Below are 19247 nucleotides of genomic sequence, written 5' to 3'. Positions count from 1 at the left end.
GTTATGGTTGGATGTTTATGTGTACATGTTCAATAAAGTGTATTTGTGTATTAAGTGTGTTGGCCTTGAAGTCTTCGATGGTTTGCATCATCTCTTCACAGGTCTTGGAGTTTAATTGCATTTTGGCTGTGATGTTTATTTTAGATTTACGTTTTTAAATGTTTCGTTGGTCTTTATATGTTTTTGACATCAGGATCAGGTGTGTTTCCCTCCAAACTACAGATGTGTAACAGTGGATAATCTCATGACTTGTGTTAACGTGACCCCGCTCCATCAGAGAGCCTGTGCCTCTGTCTCTGTGCTGCCCTACATTCACTGGGCAAACTGACTCCACAGGGACTCTATTTTTAACCATCGGTATCTAAGAAGTGTGAGGATCTATGAAAAAGTGCAGTGCGAGAGAACAGCCCATGAATTTTCAAAAACAACCAAAATCAACACACACTCTTCTTAATCACATTGGCGATCAGCTCAACAACCAAACTGGTATTGTTACCCTACCTGCAGACTACAGCGATGGTCACAGGAACATTTCAGAATGTGAGTGATGATTCTACTTGTTCACACCACACAATTTCCAGCCCACACCTCTTATCTTTAACATTTAACCATGACTCATCCTCTCCTAAACACATTGAGAGCGAGAACACATGGTGGTCTTCAGTACTGAACTTTCATTTGGAGGAATTTTACCTGCACAATTATAATGATGCTTGTGTTTTGAAAAACAGGAATAAATCATGTGTTGATCCAAACACTATTAAAGATTTCTCTCATTTATATAATTAAAGGGATAGGGATAGATAAAGTGGAAAAATGAATGAAAAGATAGTAGAATGGAAATTCTGTCAGCATTTGCTCACCCTCCAAATGTTCCAAACCAGATTGAGTTTCTGTCTTCTGTTGAACACATACTAAGATATACTGAAGAATGTTGGAAAAACAGCCATTGACTTCTATTAAATTTTTGTTTCTATTAATGTCAATGGCTGCATTTTCCAACATTCTTCAGTTAATCTTCTTTTGTGTTAAAAAAAACACTTGAGTGTGAGTAAATGGTGAGAAAATGTTCATCTTTGGGTGAACTATCCCTAAAGTTAGTCTTTTCTTATCTAGTCATGGACTCTAGTGTTTTCAAGTGTAGTCTCCATAAAATCAAAATTAGACCTTTGAGACATTTGGTAAAATCTGTTGGTTTGGACTACATCTTTATTATAGTGGAGTCCTTAAAGATTACAGAACTGTACAATTTCATTATAATATTTGTTTTTCTGGCCACAATTTATGTACAGTATTTTTAATCTCTTATGCACACAAAGGCCCCTATTTTGCATTATAAAAGGTCATATTTTTGTTTTTGGTGGTCTGATATGCATCCAAGGTCACACTTTCATTGTCTTATAATATGTATTTATTTTTACCTAATTATCTCAATGACTCCCATAAGATTTTTTCAGCGATTAATTTGTACCCAGACCCCTCCTTTGCGTGAGGCTAATCTGCGCTGATTGGTTGACTGGGTTCAGCGCGAGTTCATGCCCACCACGGCTAGATGAAGTAGCAGAGAGTATGTGTGAGCACAATGCAGGAATGCAATAAAGCAATGCAGTTAAACACCAGCATATTACTCTACTCTTAACCCTAACCCCAAGTACTAACAATGACTCACATTCAGCATTAATCCACACAGTGGCAAAAGCTGAACTATTTTGAAAATTGACCGCGCAGCACATGTGAAGAACAGCCAATGGTGGCCATAGAAAAGGCAAATGGCAGAGGAACGCGAGTTCAGAATCGCATTTAAATTGGTAAAGGAAGCAGTTTTCAACATGGTTATGGACGCAATTTGTGAATAGCCGCATACAGATTTAACCTGAGAGATAAAGTACTAGCACTCATCTATAAAAGATAACTTATAACAGTTAAAAACATATTTTGCAAACTACACAAAACAAGGCAACAATTTTAATTGCACTTACATGTTATGATCCGGAGGAAGAAGAAACTGGTCCATATGAACTGTGATAGTTGCTGACAAAGTCTGACAAAGTCCCATGCATAATAGACTTGCTGAACTGTCCTTTAATACAAAACGCTGAATCCCGTGTTCCAGAGAAGGTTATTTTATCAAAAATCAGAAAAATAACAGGAACAAACGCAGCACACAGCTGTCTATACTGTGGTGTTGTTGTGAAAATTAACTTTAACCCTGTATTCCCCGCATCCGAATTTCCATCTGTCAGTGATCATCATCTTCGTGTCATGATCAGTTCCGTGATCCCCCGCGCTACACTAGTGTCTGAAGGGAAAGGTGCGTTCACGTTTTACCGGAACCGTTCTACATATTTGGCAGGGCTCGAAATTGCGACCGTTTTGGTTGCATTTGCGCCCAAAATTTTATCTATGCGACCTCATGATATATTTAGCAGCATTTGTGCGAGTGCATAAAATTGTTGTCGTGCGACCAGTTTTCACAGCAAAACGTTCACTGCATGCGCATATTTATGAGACATTGGCACAATATGCAACTTTTCACCTAAAATCACCAAAGCAGCGCTCAGGAATAGTTTAAAACAGTTGACATGTCAGCTAGCTGCAGTAAACAAAGCCTGCAATGCTTGTCCCGCCTTCAAGCTCTTCTCATTCGCCCACTGCGCTAGAACAGTACGCGAATGGATTGGTTAATTTCAGCTTTTTAAGCACGAGATGTTCTATTTAACCTTTCATTTAATCGTCACGATGCTGTCAGTTGTGCGACTGGCACCACGTTCACCATCACTAAAGAGCATGCATTCACTGAGATGAAACTAATATTGCAGCACATGAAAAGACCATTAATGCTATTAAGATGACGTATTCAAATAATAAGTTAAACGTCAATATCATCTGTGCAATATCAGACAGCACCCATGAGAACAGCACAGTTATTATCGTTAACTCAGTTCATCTCATTCATGTCAGGGCCGGTGAGCGCATGCAGATATTTGTTTGTTTATTAGTTTTGATTAGGGTTGATTTCAAATGCAATAAATACGTTTATACGTACAATAAATACGAAATTTTGGTTGGTGCGCATACATTTTTAAGTTAGGAGCACCGATGCTACCAAGAAAAAAGGTTAATTTCGAGCCCTGTTTGGTAATGTACCATGTCGACGTTGATGCATTCAGGCAAAAGATCCGAACCAACATAATTCATTTACTCGACTCTGAGTCGACTACTTTGTTAAAGAATTAATAGTTTTAAATCTGCACTTTCAGATTTAAACCTCAGCTCGATGTTTTCATTCACTTAGTGCTGTGCTACACACTAAATAGAAGGTTATTTTCAAAAACCCATAATCGGGGCTCTTTAAATAAATGCAGTGGTGTTTGGTATAGTCAAATTTAGATGATGAACGTTCAAGAATTGCACAACAACAATTTCAATAAAGTGTGAAGAAGATGAGAAATGAACAAGTCAGCTTAAAACATGATACTGTGGCGACTGAACAATTTGAGAATAAATGATTGTTTCGTTTTCTCTGTCTTGGCCATCACAAAATATCGGAATTGGTTACATACTAGTTCAAGGAAGTGCGTATGGATGGGTGTATGTGTTTGTTGGGACAGAATCAGGCATTGACAGTGGTGTTAACACTACTGTGCTAATCACTTCTCCTCTTAATCCTAAAGCACTTACTGGGGAATTAGCAGGATCCACAGTGCAAATGAATGAATAGATCAAAGCTTTACAACACTGCACAGCTTCAGAAGTGTCACCACTGCTCAACTATTAAATACGTAAAATAGTTTATATGAAATAAGCACATGAGTGCGGTAGAACAGAAATCTCTGTTTTGACTTAAAATTCTTCCAATCAAGGAGTTCACTATTTATGGCTTTGAAACAACACAACAAGAGCAAATAGCTGGTGACAGAATTTCCCTTTTTGGAACAAAATGACCCTTTAAACTTTGTTTTAAATTGGGCAGATCTACCTTCCAGGAAAAGTCACCATGCAGGAGAAACACAATTCTTGTTTGTTGGGTCCATTAGTGTTCTTATATTGTTCATTACTTTGAATGTACTCTATGATGTTCTGGTTATGTTGGCCCTTTGACTCACAAGTGTGTACTTGACTTTTTGTAAGAAGTAAATTACTCTTTCCTTGGGCTGTGCAGCTCAGACAATTATAACATTGCCTAGAAAGATCATTGTGAGAACTTCCTTCCTGGAGTCTGTGTTATTTCTGGTCAGCGCCAGGCCTATCTTCACAGGAAGACATGGACGAACTAACAACGGTGACAAAACGACACTGGGAGGGAAAGCACTACAGGGTTATGGTTCAAAGCAATGCAATTATGTATTTAACATAATTGTATAACAACATATAATTGAAACAATTTTACTCTTGTTTTGAGAGAAAATCTAGAGGTGTAATGCTCCAAGTGAACTTCAAACGATACTTCAATTGTTATTGTTATATAATATTCAGTTATTATCACTGTCAAATAAATTAGAATAAAAAAAGTCAAGCCTCAAATCCCAGTTTCATATTAATCTTGAGTACTTGTAAAGCAGTGGTTATCAATCCTGGTCCAGGAGACAAATGACTGCAGGTTTTGCATGTCTCCTTTATCTAACACACCTAATTCAGGATCATCAGCTCATCAATAGAGAACACCATGAACTGAGTATTGAATCCATGGTTTCTCTGAAAACTCTTTAGTGTTTTTTATTCTTATGCACATTTTTTCTACAATGCAGAATTACCCATTATGCTTTGCATGTGATCATAAGAAGAATACTGGCTATTAACTATTTCAGCATCTTATCTGACCGCAAACACTGAATTTGGAGAACATTTCTCTCACACACTTTAACCGTATCTGACAGAAATGACAGCGAGTTTCAAACACATCTATTAAAATCAAAGTTGTGCATCACAGAAACACCCCATAACCAGGGTCAGACAGAATCTGCAGGTATTATTTGCTCTTTCTAGACAGAATTTTGTAACAAATATGCAGATTTATGCGGAATGATTTTGAGAGTAAAGTGACTAAATACATGAAATAAAAAATAATAACATTCATTCATACTCCTTCGGCTTATACCCTTATTTATCAAGGGTCGCCACATCGGAATGAACCACCTAATATTCCGTCACATGTTTTACGCAGTGAATGCCCTTCCTACTGGGAAACACCCATACACTCTAGCATTCACACACACTAATATGCCCAATTTAGTTCACCCAATACATCTATAGCGCATGTCTTTGGACTGTGGGTTAAACGGGAGCACCCTGAGCAAACCCACAAGAAAACAGGGAGAACATGCAAACCCCACACATGCCAAATGGCCCAGCCGGAACTTGACCCAGCAACCTTCTTACTGAGCCACTGTGCCACAAAAAGAATAATGTTTTAACCTATATTTAAGGTTTGAAGCATCCTACTGATAGGTGCTCTGACATGGTGCCTTCCATGAGGAAACAAAGAAAAGGCCTAAGAGAGATAGATACAGCTTTGCTTTACTCTCCAGAAAAAGCTTTTGATGGATCTACTGAGTCAACCTTTGGACCTACAAGACAACTTTTACAGGGGCAAATAAAACAGGGGGAAAACATTGTATCTTAAATAAACTATGGCTGAACAACATCAACTTCCCTTTACAACCAAAAACACACTTCTTTGAAGATATTATTCAACAAGTCCTGCACAGTGCTGTAGCAACGTCCTTATCCTGAGTGAAGTGTATTGATGCTTGCCACTCTTGCTGTTTTGTGTGGGTGTGCGTGGTCAACCATGCGAAGTGGTCATATAAGGAGTTTCACCCTTAGATACGTCAACTTGAGCCATGCTTGAAAATAAAAATGTTTCTGAAATGATTATTGGCAAAGACATACTCTGTCATACGTTCATATTTTTAGCACTTGGTCTATGATTTCCATGAGAATTTAACTCTTTAACACGGTAAATAACTCTCAGTGCAGAAATTGCATGACAACCCCCTTAACAGTAAAAACGAATATTGTAATTGTAGTCTAATACATCACTGGTGTGTTTTTTTCATGTTTAATTCAGTAAATGTTATAAAGCTTGCTTCAATATATAGTCTACTGCATAAAATATATCAAACAAGAGGTCACATGACTTGACTGGATTGTATGTCATATGTAAACAACTGCTTGTTGTTTACATATGATTAGGGCCAGATGGAATCTGCGGACATTTTTTGCTTTTTCTGTGCAGAATTGTGTTAAAAATCTGCAGATTTATGCGGAATTATTTTGGGAGCATCATAACTAAAACCTTAATATATGAAAAAAAGTAATACATTTTAAACTTTTATTTAATGTTTACAATGCAAATCCAATCAGACCCACTTCATTTGGTAAACAAAGCAAGTGTCTCATATAATAAATCTACTAAAAGACAGAAAAATATTACTTTACAAACTGTATTGTAAATAAATCATAAGAATATTTTCATATTAGTCAATAATATTACTGTAATTAATTTAAAAATGGAATAAATATAAAATTACACACATTTACACAAGTAAATAAACTGAATCAATGATGGGGTAAAAATCTGCGGAATTCTGCGCACGCAGATTCCGTGTGAGCCTACATATGACACATTATTTTGTTGTAATTTCATGTTTTAACAATGTATCGTTATACTGCTCGTTTCTTTTGAGCCCCAGATGAAGCACAGTATATTAGAGCCTCTCATCTTAACACAACAGAAAGATCTGGCAAAGTGAAGATCAGGACAGCACTGGTTCATGGCACGTGAGAGGAGTTTGTGCCAAGACACTCCAGGCACACTTTCACATGATTAGTCTGTCTGTGTTTGAATGCACCAGATTTACTTCTTTAACAGAAAAGATATGCAGATGGTTGTGAGGAGCTGAAGCAGCTGTTGGAGGTACTTCTCGTATCTGAAAACAAAGTGCTCCAGCAGACGACAGCAGGTTTACAGTGAAAGTTGTACAAACTTAAAAATGAGAAAAGAACAAACCCTGAACAGTGAACAGTGAACAGTGTCGTAAAATACTTAAAATCAAATACAAAATATAGTGATACTGGATAAACACTAAAGAATTTGGGATTAGGTTGCAAATTCATTTTATAAAGAAAAATTTTATTTTCTTATATAACAATAATTTATTTGTATAAATTTGGTCTTTAACAGTGGACAAAGAATGGACAAATTAGCATAAGCCCTTTACGAATTAGTGACCTCTCTGTGCTGGGTTGCAGCTAGAAGGGCATCCGCTGCATAAAACATATACAAGAGTAATTGGTGGTTCATTCTGCTGTGGCAACTCCTGATAAATCAGGAACTTAATTGAAGGGAGTGAGTGAGTGAGTGAGTGAGTGAGAGAGTGAATAAGTAAAAACAAAGAAAAAAATATAGACCTATTTGATATTCTAACGAATGATAACATTTAACAGTATTACAGTACGAGAAATAAATAGTTTATCTTTATTTTGATTTTTAATAATTTTACTCCACTGGAAATATATATTTTAGTAGTCTATTAGATGTTTATATCACACGTTGTGTTTAGATCAAGTATTTGACCTGAAAATATCTGAAATATTAGCTGAAAATCAGCTGCAATATGAGTACAAATAAACGTTTCAATAATTCATTTTGTTATGCATATTCTCAGATAACTCAGACTAGGGAGTAGTATATATTATATATGTTTATCTAATATGTCGAATATGTTTATCTAAAATATAAATTAAGCCCAGCAAAAAAGGTAAATGCATTATGAATGTAATCGTAAATATTGAGCTAGATAATGAATGTGACAAGAGAATGCCAGAGAAATGTTCAAATAAAATAACGTGAAGAGTTTGGAGCTGTTCTTTATTCAGTATAATCTTTTTTAAGGATAAAAAGCTCAAATAAATTAAGAATATATATTCATAAGTCAGAAAAAAACACATAAATGATAGTCTCATAATAGTCTTAGATCATTGTAAGAAAATTTAAATGCAGTTAGCTAAAATACACCATATGTTTATACACAGATATGTTTGGATATTTTTACTGGAAAACAAGAGTAATTACACATAAATTAATATGAACAGCTTGGAGCAGTAAAGAGTTTTTTTAATCATCTTCACACTTTGTAACAGAATTTAATCACTGTGTATTTAATGTAAATGTTTTTCAAATTCCTGGCAGAAAGAGCTCAGAGAGTGTAATGAGATGCATATCTTACAGCCAAGAGAAAGTTTCTTTTAATCTCATTTGCTTATTTGATCTTATTTTCGCAGTACTCTTTGCTGCACGTTTGATATTCTAAAACCAGCAACACTTTCTGTACAGTATGTGTGTGAAGAAGAAAGTGAACTTGCATTCCAGTTTCCTAATGAATCACGACTCACTGAAGCGAAGACATTAAAAACAATGAACCGCCTGTCTAGAACACAACTCAAAAGCTTCATGGTGTCTGATCGGGGGATTATTAAAGACAGCACAGAGGGGTCTCTTCACTACACAACCTACACATGATGTATAATTGCTCATTATATGTGCAAAATAAAATAGTGTCCCACACATGCCTATTCAGTGCAGACTTGGTTCAGTCTGTGGAGAAAATCAGGTTTGTAAATGTTTGTGTGGACAAAAGCAAACTGTAACATGATGCCTAAATGTGACTTAGACAAAGATAATAAACGCTATAGGACAAATTTGAGATGCTTTAGTATCATACTGAAAGCAAAGTTATTAATAGATCCAATATAGATGTGTTTTTTGGACTGGCTCTTCTTTGGGAAGAAATAAAGACAAATGCATTCTGTCAGAGGTTGTGTTTCACCTCTGTCCACTAAATTATTTATGTACAAATGGCAAGCTCTAACCTAAAAGGATCCAACCAAAAGTCTAAGGAGTCACTATGGCACCCAAAGAAAGTTGTTGTTGTTTTCCAATTTAAAATAAACCTTTTAACAGGAGGAAACTCCAGTATGCAACTTTTTTAATTAAAAAAAATAATCAGTCATTGAGCAAACAGATTTGGTGGAAAGTATTGGATTGATGTTAGTCCTCTATATACCTTTTTATGCAATATATAGTGCATAAAAAATAAGAGCTATTAGCTATATGCTGTGCTAAGTATTCAAATTACACAATCTGTGTATTTTTGCTTTACATTTTAGTTGTGTCATTTAAAACATTTCAAGCTTTATACTGATGTGTCAGTCTTCACTATGAAATGAAAAAAACTTTCTTTGGGTGCAGCTGTCACGATCACCAGCGATCAAGACTTTGCAGATCGCTGGAAAACATGCATTATCACCAGGACTACAATTCTGCCACTATATGAACTACAAATCCCAGAAGTCGTTGCTCCAATTACTCCTGCCGCAGCTGACAGTCATCTGGACACTGAAACACACACACACACAGCTGGTACTCATCATGTACTGATTATCTGGACTATATATTCACCTCTCAAACACGCACACACACTTTTTTTTCCTGGTGAAGCATTATGAAGCGTTTTTGCCTGTTTATCCTACTTTGTTTTTGATCTTTCCATTGTTTATTGTTCCTGTTGATTCTTTGCTACCTTTCCTGAACTTTTGCCTGTTTTATGACCTCACTCTTTGGATTATCTATTTGCCTCTGTTTTAACCTATCGACAATTGCCTGCTTGACTATTCTTTGTTAATAAATACTGCACAAGGATCCGCATGTCCATTGCCGGACTCGTTACAGCATCACATGTTAGTGACTCTTTGATTATGTCCGTATCGGTTCAGATTTCCTGATTTAAATGGATTCTGATCTGAAAGTTTTCATTTAGATTCATTATTTTTCAAAACTGACTCCTGATTCAATTCAATGGATCTTGATTGAAAACAAACTGAAATCTTTTTGGCTCGAGACTTCCGGTCTTATTCACTTCTATTCATTTTAAAAAACAGATTGTTATGCTGCTTGATGTTGCAAACTAATAATTTCTTATTATATTATACTTATTTTTATGTACAGTCATGAACACACTTGTTTGTAGAGCAAGTAGTTTGACCGTTTTCTGTGGTTTATTATTCCAAGTCATTTCTCCCATAGGCAGCTGAATCAGATATTCTAAAACAAGTGCACTTCTGCATTGCAGAATAAGGTCAATTGACATTGTTGAAAAAGAACAGGGTGTATTAACTTAAATATGGTGAAATTAAAAACCACAAATCCTCATGTTCACATGGGCACATTAAAACCGTCCGATTTCTATATATCAAATATAGAGACTTTTAACCATAGGAATGTGAGCATTTTTTGTCTGATGTTGTCAATGGAAACCAGAGTTAGTTAACATTAAGAACAAGTGACTGGCTACAACTCTAAGAGCTGAAGGAATTAACGATTGAAGCAGAGAAAAAAATAGCACATTAATTGCTCAAGATGAAGCTAGGCTATTTGCAATGTGTCATCTGATCTGACAAAGTAATCATCAGATTTAAATGGCTAGTATTGTGATATATTTAAAAACATTACGCTTTGACGTGGTGAGAACAAATGTGGCAGATATGTTACTTCAGATGACAAGTGATTTTGTTTTTCAATATATGGCATGTAAATGTTGATTTTTATGTCACGTCACCCTAGACTTTAAAGAGGTGGTCACAAAATCATTCAGGAGCAGATACCAAGAGTTTAGGGCTGGGGTGCGTTTCCAAAAACCATCGTTAGCCAACTAAGGTCGCAAGTTGTGTCGTTAGAAACAAAGTTTGTTGATTTTATGTTTCCGAAATTTGTTGTTTCAACGAATATTCGCAAATTGCATCGCAAACTTCTTTGCTTGCAACTACACCTCTGAAGCTGTAGTTAGAAACTGTGTTCTATTCCCAGTTATCCCCCTGTACTCTATTCATTTAGAACATCCTAACATTTTCACTTGGAATGATTTTTTTTAAGTATTAAAGTCATCTCTCTTAGGGGTAATTTGCTTTCAAAGTATTTTTACAGTTCAGTTTTAGCGATGTTCATGTTTACAATTGTGCTCCCTTCGCAGTGCACTTTGAAAACAATGATGCCATTTGGAACACAGTCGTGGCTTATGGCGAAAGCTATAGGTGACCTATTATTCAAAGGTGGAATTTATGTTATGTCTCCAAAGCTTGTGAAAACAAAAAACTTAGCATACGTTAATGCTTTTAATTCATATTTTAATTCATGAGTTGTGTATTTTTCTTTTGTTAATACCTTTCGGTTGATGCGCTGTGGTCCACTCTCTCCTGCTGCTCCAGCGCTGCCTGACAAGGGGACTAAGCGGCAACCCCTCGCTCTCCCTCAGGAAGCCAATACGGAAGTAAATAAAACTGCAATTCATCGAAATTCCGCTAGTCCTGGCTCCATATAGAGCAAATTTCTATTGAGCCCACTGTTAAAATGGCCAACTTTACAGCAAAAAAAAGGTGTTTACAGTCTGGTACTAAGAATGATTTTGGTGCATATAGCTAATATTACCCTTTATGACTACTGTGAGAGGGTGAATTTTTTTTTATAACTCCGTTTCCTATAACTTTTTATATCCATTTCCTTTATATTAGGTTTTATTAAGTCTGCATAATTAAGGGCGTGGCCACTTGAGTGACAGCTAGGTCTCGCTGGTCGCCGTTACTTCACCTCAGCTGATTCCGGTTGATTATGCGCTGAACTCTGCATATACATCGTATTTTTGTTTTGTTTTGTTTGCCTGTAAAGCACTCCAGAATCTGGCAGATTGATTAGCTGTGGGCAATAGAAAAGTCATCTGAAGCGTTGTCATACAGTGTTATGCCTGGATTTGATAAATAGCCTTGCATTTACTAACACAGAATATATCTGAAGTATTTAGATGTAATTCGCGTTTTCCTCCTGTAGAAAAACGTCATAAGAACAACGCTCAGTGGCTAAATGTATTACAACAGTGTTTTTAAAAGGCTAAACACTTTATTGATATAGTATACAACCAGGCACATGTGGTCAGAACACAAACGAGTCGCAGGTAAGGGAGTATTAAGTGTTTCTCCCATAGAAAAGCCTGTCTAAGCAAAATGCCAGCAGGTATCTGTAGCTCCGCCGCTTTGCCCTTGTTTGGTATCCCCCGGTCAGTGCGATGACATGCGAACAAAATGGCGATGGTTGGCCACGCCTACTGGTAGCTTCTTTTGGGTTTAGCAGAAACCTATGGGTGACGTCATGGATACTACGTCCATATCTTTTACAGTCTATGGTTTAGACTAACGCAACAATTTAAATCATACGACTTCATGCTTTACTAAGTCACGGCTTTGTGGATTATGTCACAACATTTTTCCTTATCAAGTCGATAAACTCGATCCCTCAACATGTATGAAGGATGTGAAAACCTGCCATATGAAAAACCACACTGATCTTTGTTTGGTTTGAACACAAGCAGAGGTGAGCAGCTGTAGTAGTAAAAAGTGAAAGTACCCGCCCCCATTACGTCAGTAGCGGACCTAGTTGAAACCATGGTTGAAACCCAGACAGGCAGTCAGGCAGCGTAATGCAGAGAGTGGAGCGCATCAAATGATTGGTAATTAAATTATTAAATTATATATATTTTTATAGTAGACACACATCTGATGCTTGTATTTGCACCAGCTCCACATCCTCAACTTCACGCATTGGGTTAAATCAGGCTTTGCAGTCTCCATGTTCAGTCCTTTACTTCCACCGTATATCTTTTTAAGAAAACGGCACCAGCATCACAACCTGTCATTCAGTCAGAAGAAGACAAAGTCAAAGCCAAGCTGCCAACCTATTAGATATCTCCTGATGTAGATTTAGACACAGACCCACTTCACTGGTGGAAGGCTAATGAGACAATCTTTCCCAGGCTCAGCAAATTTGCAAAAAAATACCTCTGTATTCCTGCAACCAGTGCCCCTTCTGAGAGGGTGTTCAGTGCAGGTGAAAACATTATAATCTGTCACAGAGCATCTAAAAAGCCTAAAACAGTAGACAGACTGGTCTTCCTCTCAAGAAACCTGTAAAGAACAGCTGCATGTGACTTATCAACAACATGCTTTATGTTTGCACGATGGTCTACAAAGTGTTGTTTTTTTTTGTTTTGTTTTTTTACTGTTGAAAATTTGCTTAACTTTTTGAGTTGACTGATGTAATATTTACATTGGTTATAATTGTTATTTTCTTACTATATATTCAGAACAGAAGTATTTAATGTTTAATTCAAATTGCACAATATTTACTTTGGTATTTCATTCAAATCCACTGCAACGATATTTAACTCGTGAATTTGTTTTACATTTATTTACACCCTGTTGACCAATTTATGTATGGCATGGGCATTAAAAATACAATGTTCCTTAACCAGATGGTTTTTCAAGTTACTTATAAAGAGAATGTTACTTCAGTCATGTTGTTGTAATGTTTTAAGTTGACTAGTTACACAATAAAAAAAATCAAAATCGAAGTCGTGAATCTGTCAAACTTTGTGAAAAAACCTAGATTTTTTTTTTTGCCATATCACCCAGCCATACAAGAGTCACCAATAAATGTTTCAAACAGAGATGGCAAAAAAAGTTCTCTAAGTGCTCTAAATGTGATCCATTGACTGGTTATCACATGCCAAGAATGACATTTTCTAAAAGTCAATATTGTTGTTCAATGGGCGTTGAGTTAGACTGTCATTCAGCTAATGAGGGGGTTCAGTCTGATAATAGTATTTTACCACAGGATTCTAGTTTTCATGCTCTCATCAATGTAAATCTGGTGATTCAGACACATATAAAACTCTGTGACTCATAATGCATTTATAACTTTAATCATTTATTTACTTCATCAATGCTTAAGTTTATAATAATTGTTTAGAGGCCAGGCAGGAGAATTTCCGATGAATGCCACGAGAAACCACACTTAACCTCTGTGAGAACTCTCTGAATTTAAAAAGGATGTTAATTGAGGGAAGAATGTCCTTTTATTTGGCTCTTCCAGAGTAAAGAGCCATTAGTCTGCAGTTGAGGCACTTTTTATTGCTATTTAACTCCTGCATTATGTGATGATTTGATTTATTTTCCCTTACTATGCACCTTGTACCATTTCCGCATTAGCTCACTGTTTTATAGCTCACAATTAGGTTATTTGTGTGCTAACAAAGCTAACCTTTCCATCTCTCAATGATACTCACATGAAATACTACTTTATAATATATACAGTCCAGGCTTATTGGAAAATACGTTTTGCGAAACATTAAATACCAATATCCAGATTACCGATTACCCATTTCCAATGAGAGGTACAGTATGGTACAGTACGGGTCGGTATGGGTCACCTTCATCAAGCTTGCATTTCCACTGCCAAAAGGGTACCCTTTTGGTGGGTGTGGTGTACGACAGAAAGTTTCAATCAACGTAATTTTTACTCGAGGAAATGTCACAGTAAAGCCGTAAGAGTTGTTCACATATCATATGAGAAGCACTTCTCACAAAACAGATGCTTTATACAGATAATTACTTGTGTATAAATGTTCATTACTAACCTTTCTATGAACATAGCTCAAAAGTGGCAGAGAATGTAGTTGACAAACACCATATAACAAGTTTTAAAGACTTTTAATAAATATGTGTTGCATGTAAAAGTACAAAAATACTTCAGTTCTTGACAGTAGTGGAGAAGCACATATTTTTACTTTGTTGCATTACTTAAGCACAATTTTTTTAGGTATCTGGGGGGAGTTTACTTTACTATACTCACTACTGTATACTCCATATCAAGCTGAGACATGCAATTTCAGACATGTAGTCTCAGACACATGCACACAATAGACCTAGTGACGTGACTGTGAGGACTAGGATTAGCTGCATCAATGCATAAATCCATCAATTAAGCCAACATCTAAACAGTCTCTGGGTCAATGTGTGTAAAGATTTTGGACATCTTCTTGGACAGTTTGCTGCAATTATAAATCACCCATGTCTTGAGGTAGTTCATTATGATGCGATTTACATTCTATGTGTGATTTGATTGGACAGGAATCATATGATTGATTTTTCTAATCCCCATAGACGAGAAAAAATAAAGTAGTGACTGCAGGTTGAAGGAAAGTAGTGGAGTAAAAGTACCGATACAGCACTAAAATGTACTCAAGGAAAAGTAAAAGTACACATTTTTAAAACTACTTAGTAAAGTACAATTTCTGAGAAAAACTACACAAATTACAGTAGTTTGAGTATTTGTAATTATTGTCATCAGTAATCAGGGGTAGTAGGCTATGATGTTATTATGATGATGAGAGGTAGTATATAGGCTAAATGCAAAACAGTACTGAAAAATTAAGTTAACATTTAAAAAGTAACACAAATTCAGTACTTATCAGGACTATTACTTAAGTATAAAGAAAAAATAGAAATTAACTACTTTATCATTTTTTCTTTAATTCTGATCTTTCCTATGATTTTTATTTAGATAATTATGACAATTCCTTTTATAATCAAAAGCCCTTATGAATAATTTGAAGCATTTTGGTTCAATTCCCTGTTTTATTTAATTAAAACTTTATATAACCTATTCAACTTTCAGAACTAACCAAATGTTACCCTGTTCCGTGAGACATGTAGCCTATCCTACAGGCTATAGCTAATGTTATCAATTTCAAATGACAAATATGTCTCAATATTTTGACTGAGAATTTGGCCTGTTAAGTAATATGACAGGAATCGATTTGTCTGCCTAACCACTTCTAGAAAGTCTGTGTAAACACTGACTCCTTTAGAATTTATTAAATCTACATTTAAAACCATCTTACAATTTGGTCAGTTCAATAAACAATGACATTCTTCTAAAATGCTTCCTCAAAAAGTCCTAAGAGAGCCGTCAAATTCCCGATGTTCAGCCCCAAATTTACCAGAACAGTTCCACTCAGAGCCAGTCAATAAACCTATCAAGGTAAACTGCTACCTGATAACAAGGCCCCAGTCGGTCGACAGAGAAGTTAAGCATCGAGGTTTGTCAAATCATATGCATTTATGATGGGACGGATCAAAATCGCATTACCTGTGGAAGCAGTTTCCATGACAACAGGGAGCGGTTGCCGGTCGCTTTCGGGATGGCTGGAAAACTGTTTCTCCACACTTGTCTCGTCTTCCCAGTCTCTCGTCTGCCTCTCCTCTCCCAAGACATCACGCTGGGCGGAGCTGGTTCTCCCAAACCGATCGATCTTCTCGAAATCCTCCCCGTACCAGCTTCCCTCCGAATCTGCCTCCGGCTTCTCGGACATTTTGGAGCGCTCGTATGTGTGGACTGCTCTCAGAGAGACACGGTGGCAGACTGAAGACACGCAGGCGAATACACTGTTCAACTCCCCGGATCAGACGCTGGGTAACTATCCAAAGTGGTTTGGGCAGGCCGAGCGCTCCGAAAGAGGCTCACGCTGCTGGAAACGGCTTGTTTAGTTCAGTGTTTCGGCGCTGACGTCACCGTGTCTCGAGCTCATGGTAGCACGCAGCAATTAAACCCATAGAGCTGGAATTTGTGCATAAAACAGGACTTTCGACACCTGGTTGCAAATTAGGATGGGTGTTGTTAGAATTATTTGACAGAAAATAATCCTGTCGGCAGAATGAATTTCGAATGAGCCGCAGTCAAACTGTTCTGAGGTAACGAGGACGAGCACATTTACTATTGAATGATATTAGCATTGTCTTAAAAAGTTTCACTCAGCTGTTAGTGCGTAGTCATGGATCTTATTCTGTGTTTTATTAGGAAGTAATGCCATCTTGTGGTAGTAATTATAACTGCAGAGGCTGCAGAACGTTTACAGGTCCAATCAAGGTTTAGTTGTCACAACAACAGTAAAGGCAAACCCATAAAAAGCTTAAGTTTATTAAAGGTGTCGTTTACTCAGAAATGAAATTCACTGAGAATTTAGTCTGCTTACCCCCACGCCATCCAAGATGAAGGTACGTTTTTTCCCCTGGCAAGATTTTTATCTGAAACTGGTCTTTTGTCATTCATGTAATGCAAGACAACGTCTACCACGGCTTTAAGAGTAAAAAAAAAAAAACATACAAAGACAAAGCAACATTAACACACCCAGTAATATTAATATTAACACACCCAGCGTTTTTAAGAGAATAAATCTCTTTTAAATCATATCATTGGGTGCCTTCTCCATTTCTATCCATTGGTGGACTTTTTGGTGCCTTACCACTCTCACCTCGCTTGGCTTGCTTGGTTTGGGTTGGTGGAGCTGCTTTCAGTGGATTGCTTTTGAACAGTAATATTATTAAAGGGTTAGTTCACCCAAAAATGAAAATTCTGTCATTATTTACTCTACTTTCATGTTCAAATCCGATTTGAGTTTCTTTCTTCTGTTAAACACAAAAGAAGATATTCTGAAAAATGCTGCTTGCTGGGACCTATTGACTTTGTAACGTTAGCACTGTTGCCTCACAACAAGAAGGTCGCTGGTTCGAGTCCCGGCTTGGCCAGTTGGCATTTCTGTGTGGAGTTTGCATATTTTCCCCGTGTTCACGTAGGTTTCCTTTGCGTGCTCTAGTTTCCCCCACAGTCCAAAGGATAGGTGTATTGAATAAACTAAATGTTCCAACGGGTTGCAGCTGGAAGGGCATCTACTGTATAAAACATATGATGGAATAGTTGGTGGTTCATTCCGCTGTGCATGGTGACCCCTGATAAATAAGGGAGCTGAAAGAAAATAAATGAACACAATATAAAGACTTGACTTTATTAATACAATTGCAAATGTGTTACACTGGATGGCGCAGTGTCACAGTGGGTAGCGATGTCACCTTACAGCAAGAAGGTCGCTGGTTTGAGCCTCGGCTGGGTCAGTTGACATTCCTATGTGGAGCTTGCATGTTCTCCTTGCTTTTGCGTGGGTTTCATCTGGATGCTATGTTTTCCCTCACAGTCCAAAGACATGCAGAACAGGTGAATTGGGTAGGCTAAAGTTGTCTATAGTGCACGTGTGTGAATGATAGTGTATGGGTGTTTCCCAGTGATGGGTTGCAGCTGGAAGGGCATCAGCTGCGTAAAACATATGTAGGATAAGTTGGCGGTTCATTCCGTTGTGGTGACCCCTGATTAAAGAAGGGACTAAAATGTGTTACATCATTGTGTGATTACATAAACAAACCAGTGAAACAGTTATAAAATGAACTGTTCCTCTGAACCTTTGCTGAATATACAGATTTCCCTTTTTGTCATGAGCCACATATTAAATGTTTATTGACTGAAAAAGACAGAAGGATAAACACTATTAGACCTGTCTGAAGCCTGTTGGACAAAACGAGTTCAACAAACTCAGGGTTGCAGAGTAAGTTTCAGGTTGACAAAACCAAACCAATCTAATCAGGTTAAGATCAGGTTTAGGGGTTACACTTGATATAAACATTCTCAGGGTTTAATGTAGAGTTTCAAATTAACTTTGGACCACAAACAGCTGAAAATGTGACACAACACAGCCAATCACAGGACACATGAGAGAGTCAGCGCAATTCACATCTCTGTTGAAGATTTCAGAAATATTACGAATTTAAATACATTTACAAGGCATAAATAAACACTGTTGATGCAGCTAAAAGTTTTAGATAGCAAGTAAAAATGATTAATTATATCAATAATAAGCAATAAAATATATGCATAGGGTCTGGGATTAGCTTTATTATATATGTCTCTTTTCTCAAAGCTGATTGGTCCACTTTGGGTTTGCCATCACTAATGTCCAAAAAAGTTACCGAGGTGACTAAACCTGATCAAAACCAGCCTACGTTCTTGGGCCTGAAAGCTCAGACTCAAACTAAATGTGAACTTATATTTTTGTGTATTATTAATGTATAAGGCAGCATTAATAATACAGGAAACCCTGAAGTCATTTCTCTCATATTAATAATTATCATTAGCTGCTTAGAAAATTATGTAATTATCTCTAGTTATGTAATTTTTTATTATATTCCTTTTTTGTCACATAATAATATTTAGTTCTATATTAGGTTTAAATTTGACAGATGCTCAGTCACAGTTACGTGCTCCTGAATTTTTTTCAAATTGGTTAATTTATTTGGGTTATTGTTAACAGAGAGAGTCACAAATTAATAGCAATATAATAACACACATTCCAGTGAGCTTTCTCTTCATCTCTCTTGGGCAAATGAAAAGTGGATGCTTTATTACTTTGCCTCTGCAGTTTTTTTTCTCTTGCCCTTATGTCAATAAATGCTATTGTTAGCAACCGTTCATTAAG

The 19247-nt window shown here is 36.7% G+C and overlaps 1 protein-coding gene across 1 annotated transcript in view; it reads right to left on the bottom strand.

Annotated features, from left to right (window-relative positions):
- Positions 1 to 16617, bottom strand: part of rtn1b (reticulon 1b) — a 63268-nt gene extending 46651 nt beyond the window's left edge. The window contains exon 1 of the mRNA XM_056481253.1: positions 16037 to 16617. Within this exon, the coding sequence (XP_056337228.1) occupies positions 16037 to 16259 (223 nt within the window). The 5' untranslated portion in view covers positions 16260 to 16617. The remainder of the gene's footprint in view (positions 1 to 16036) is intronic.
- Positions 16618 to 19247: the final 2630 nt, after the last annotated feature.

This window comes from Danio aesculapii, chromosome 20 (genome assembly GCF_903798145.1).
Source record: "Danio aesculapii chromosome 20, fDanAes4.1, whole genome shotgun sequence".
In the NCBI taxonomy this organism is placed as follows: Eukaryota; Metazoa; Chordata; class Actinopteri; order Cypriniformes; family Danionidae; genus Danio; species Danio aesculapii.
Note: the sequence above shows the minus strand (reverse complement) of the source record. Positions and strands in the feature narration are given on the sequence as shown.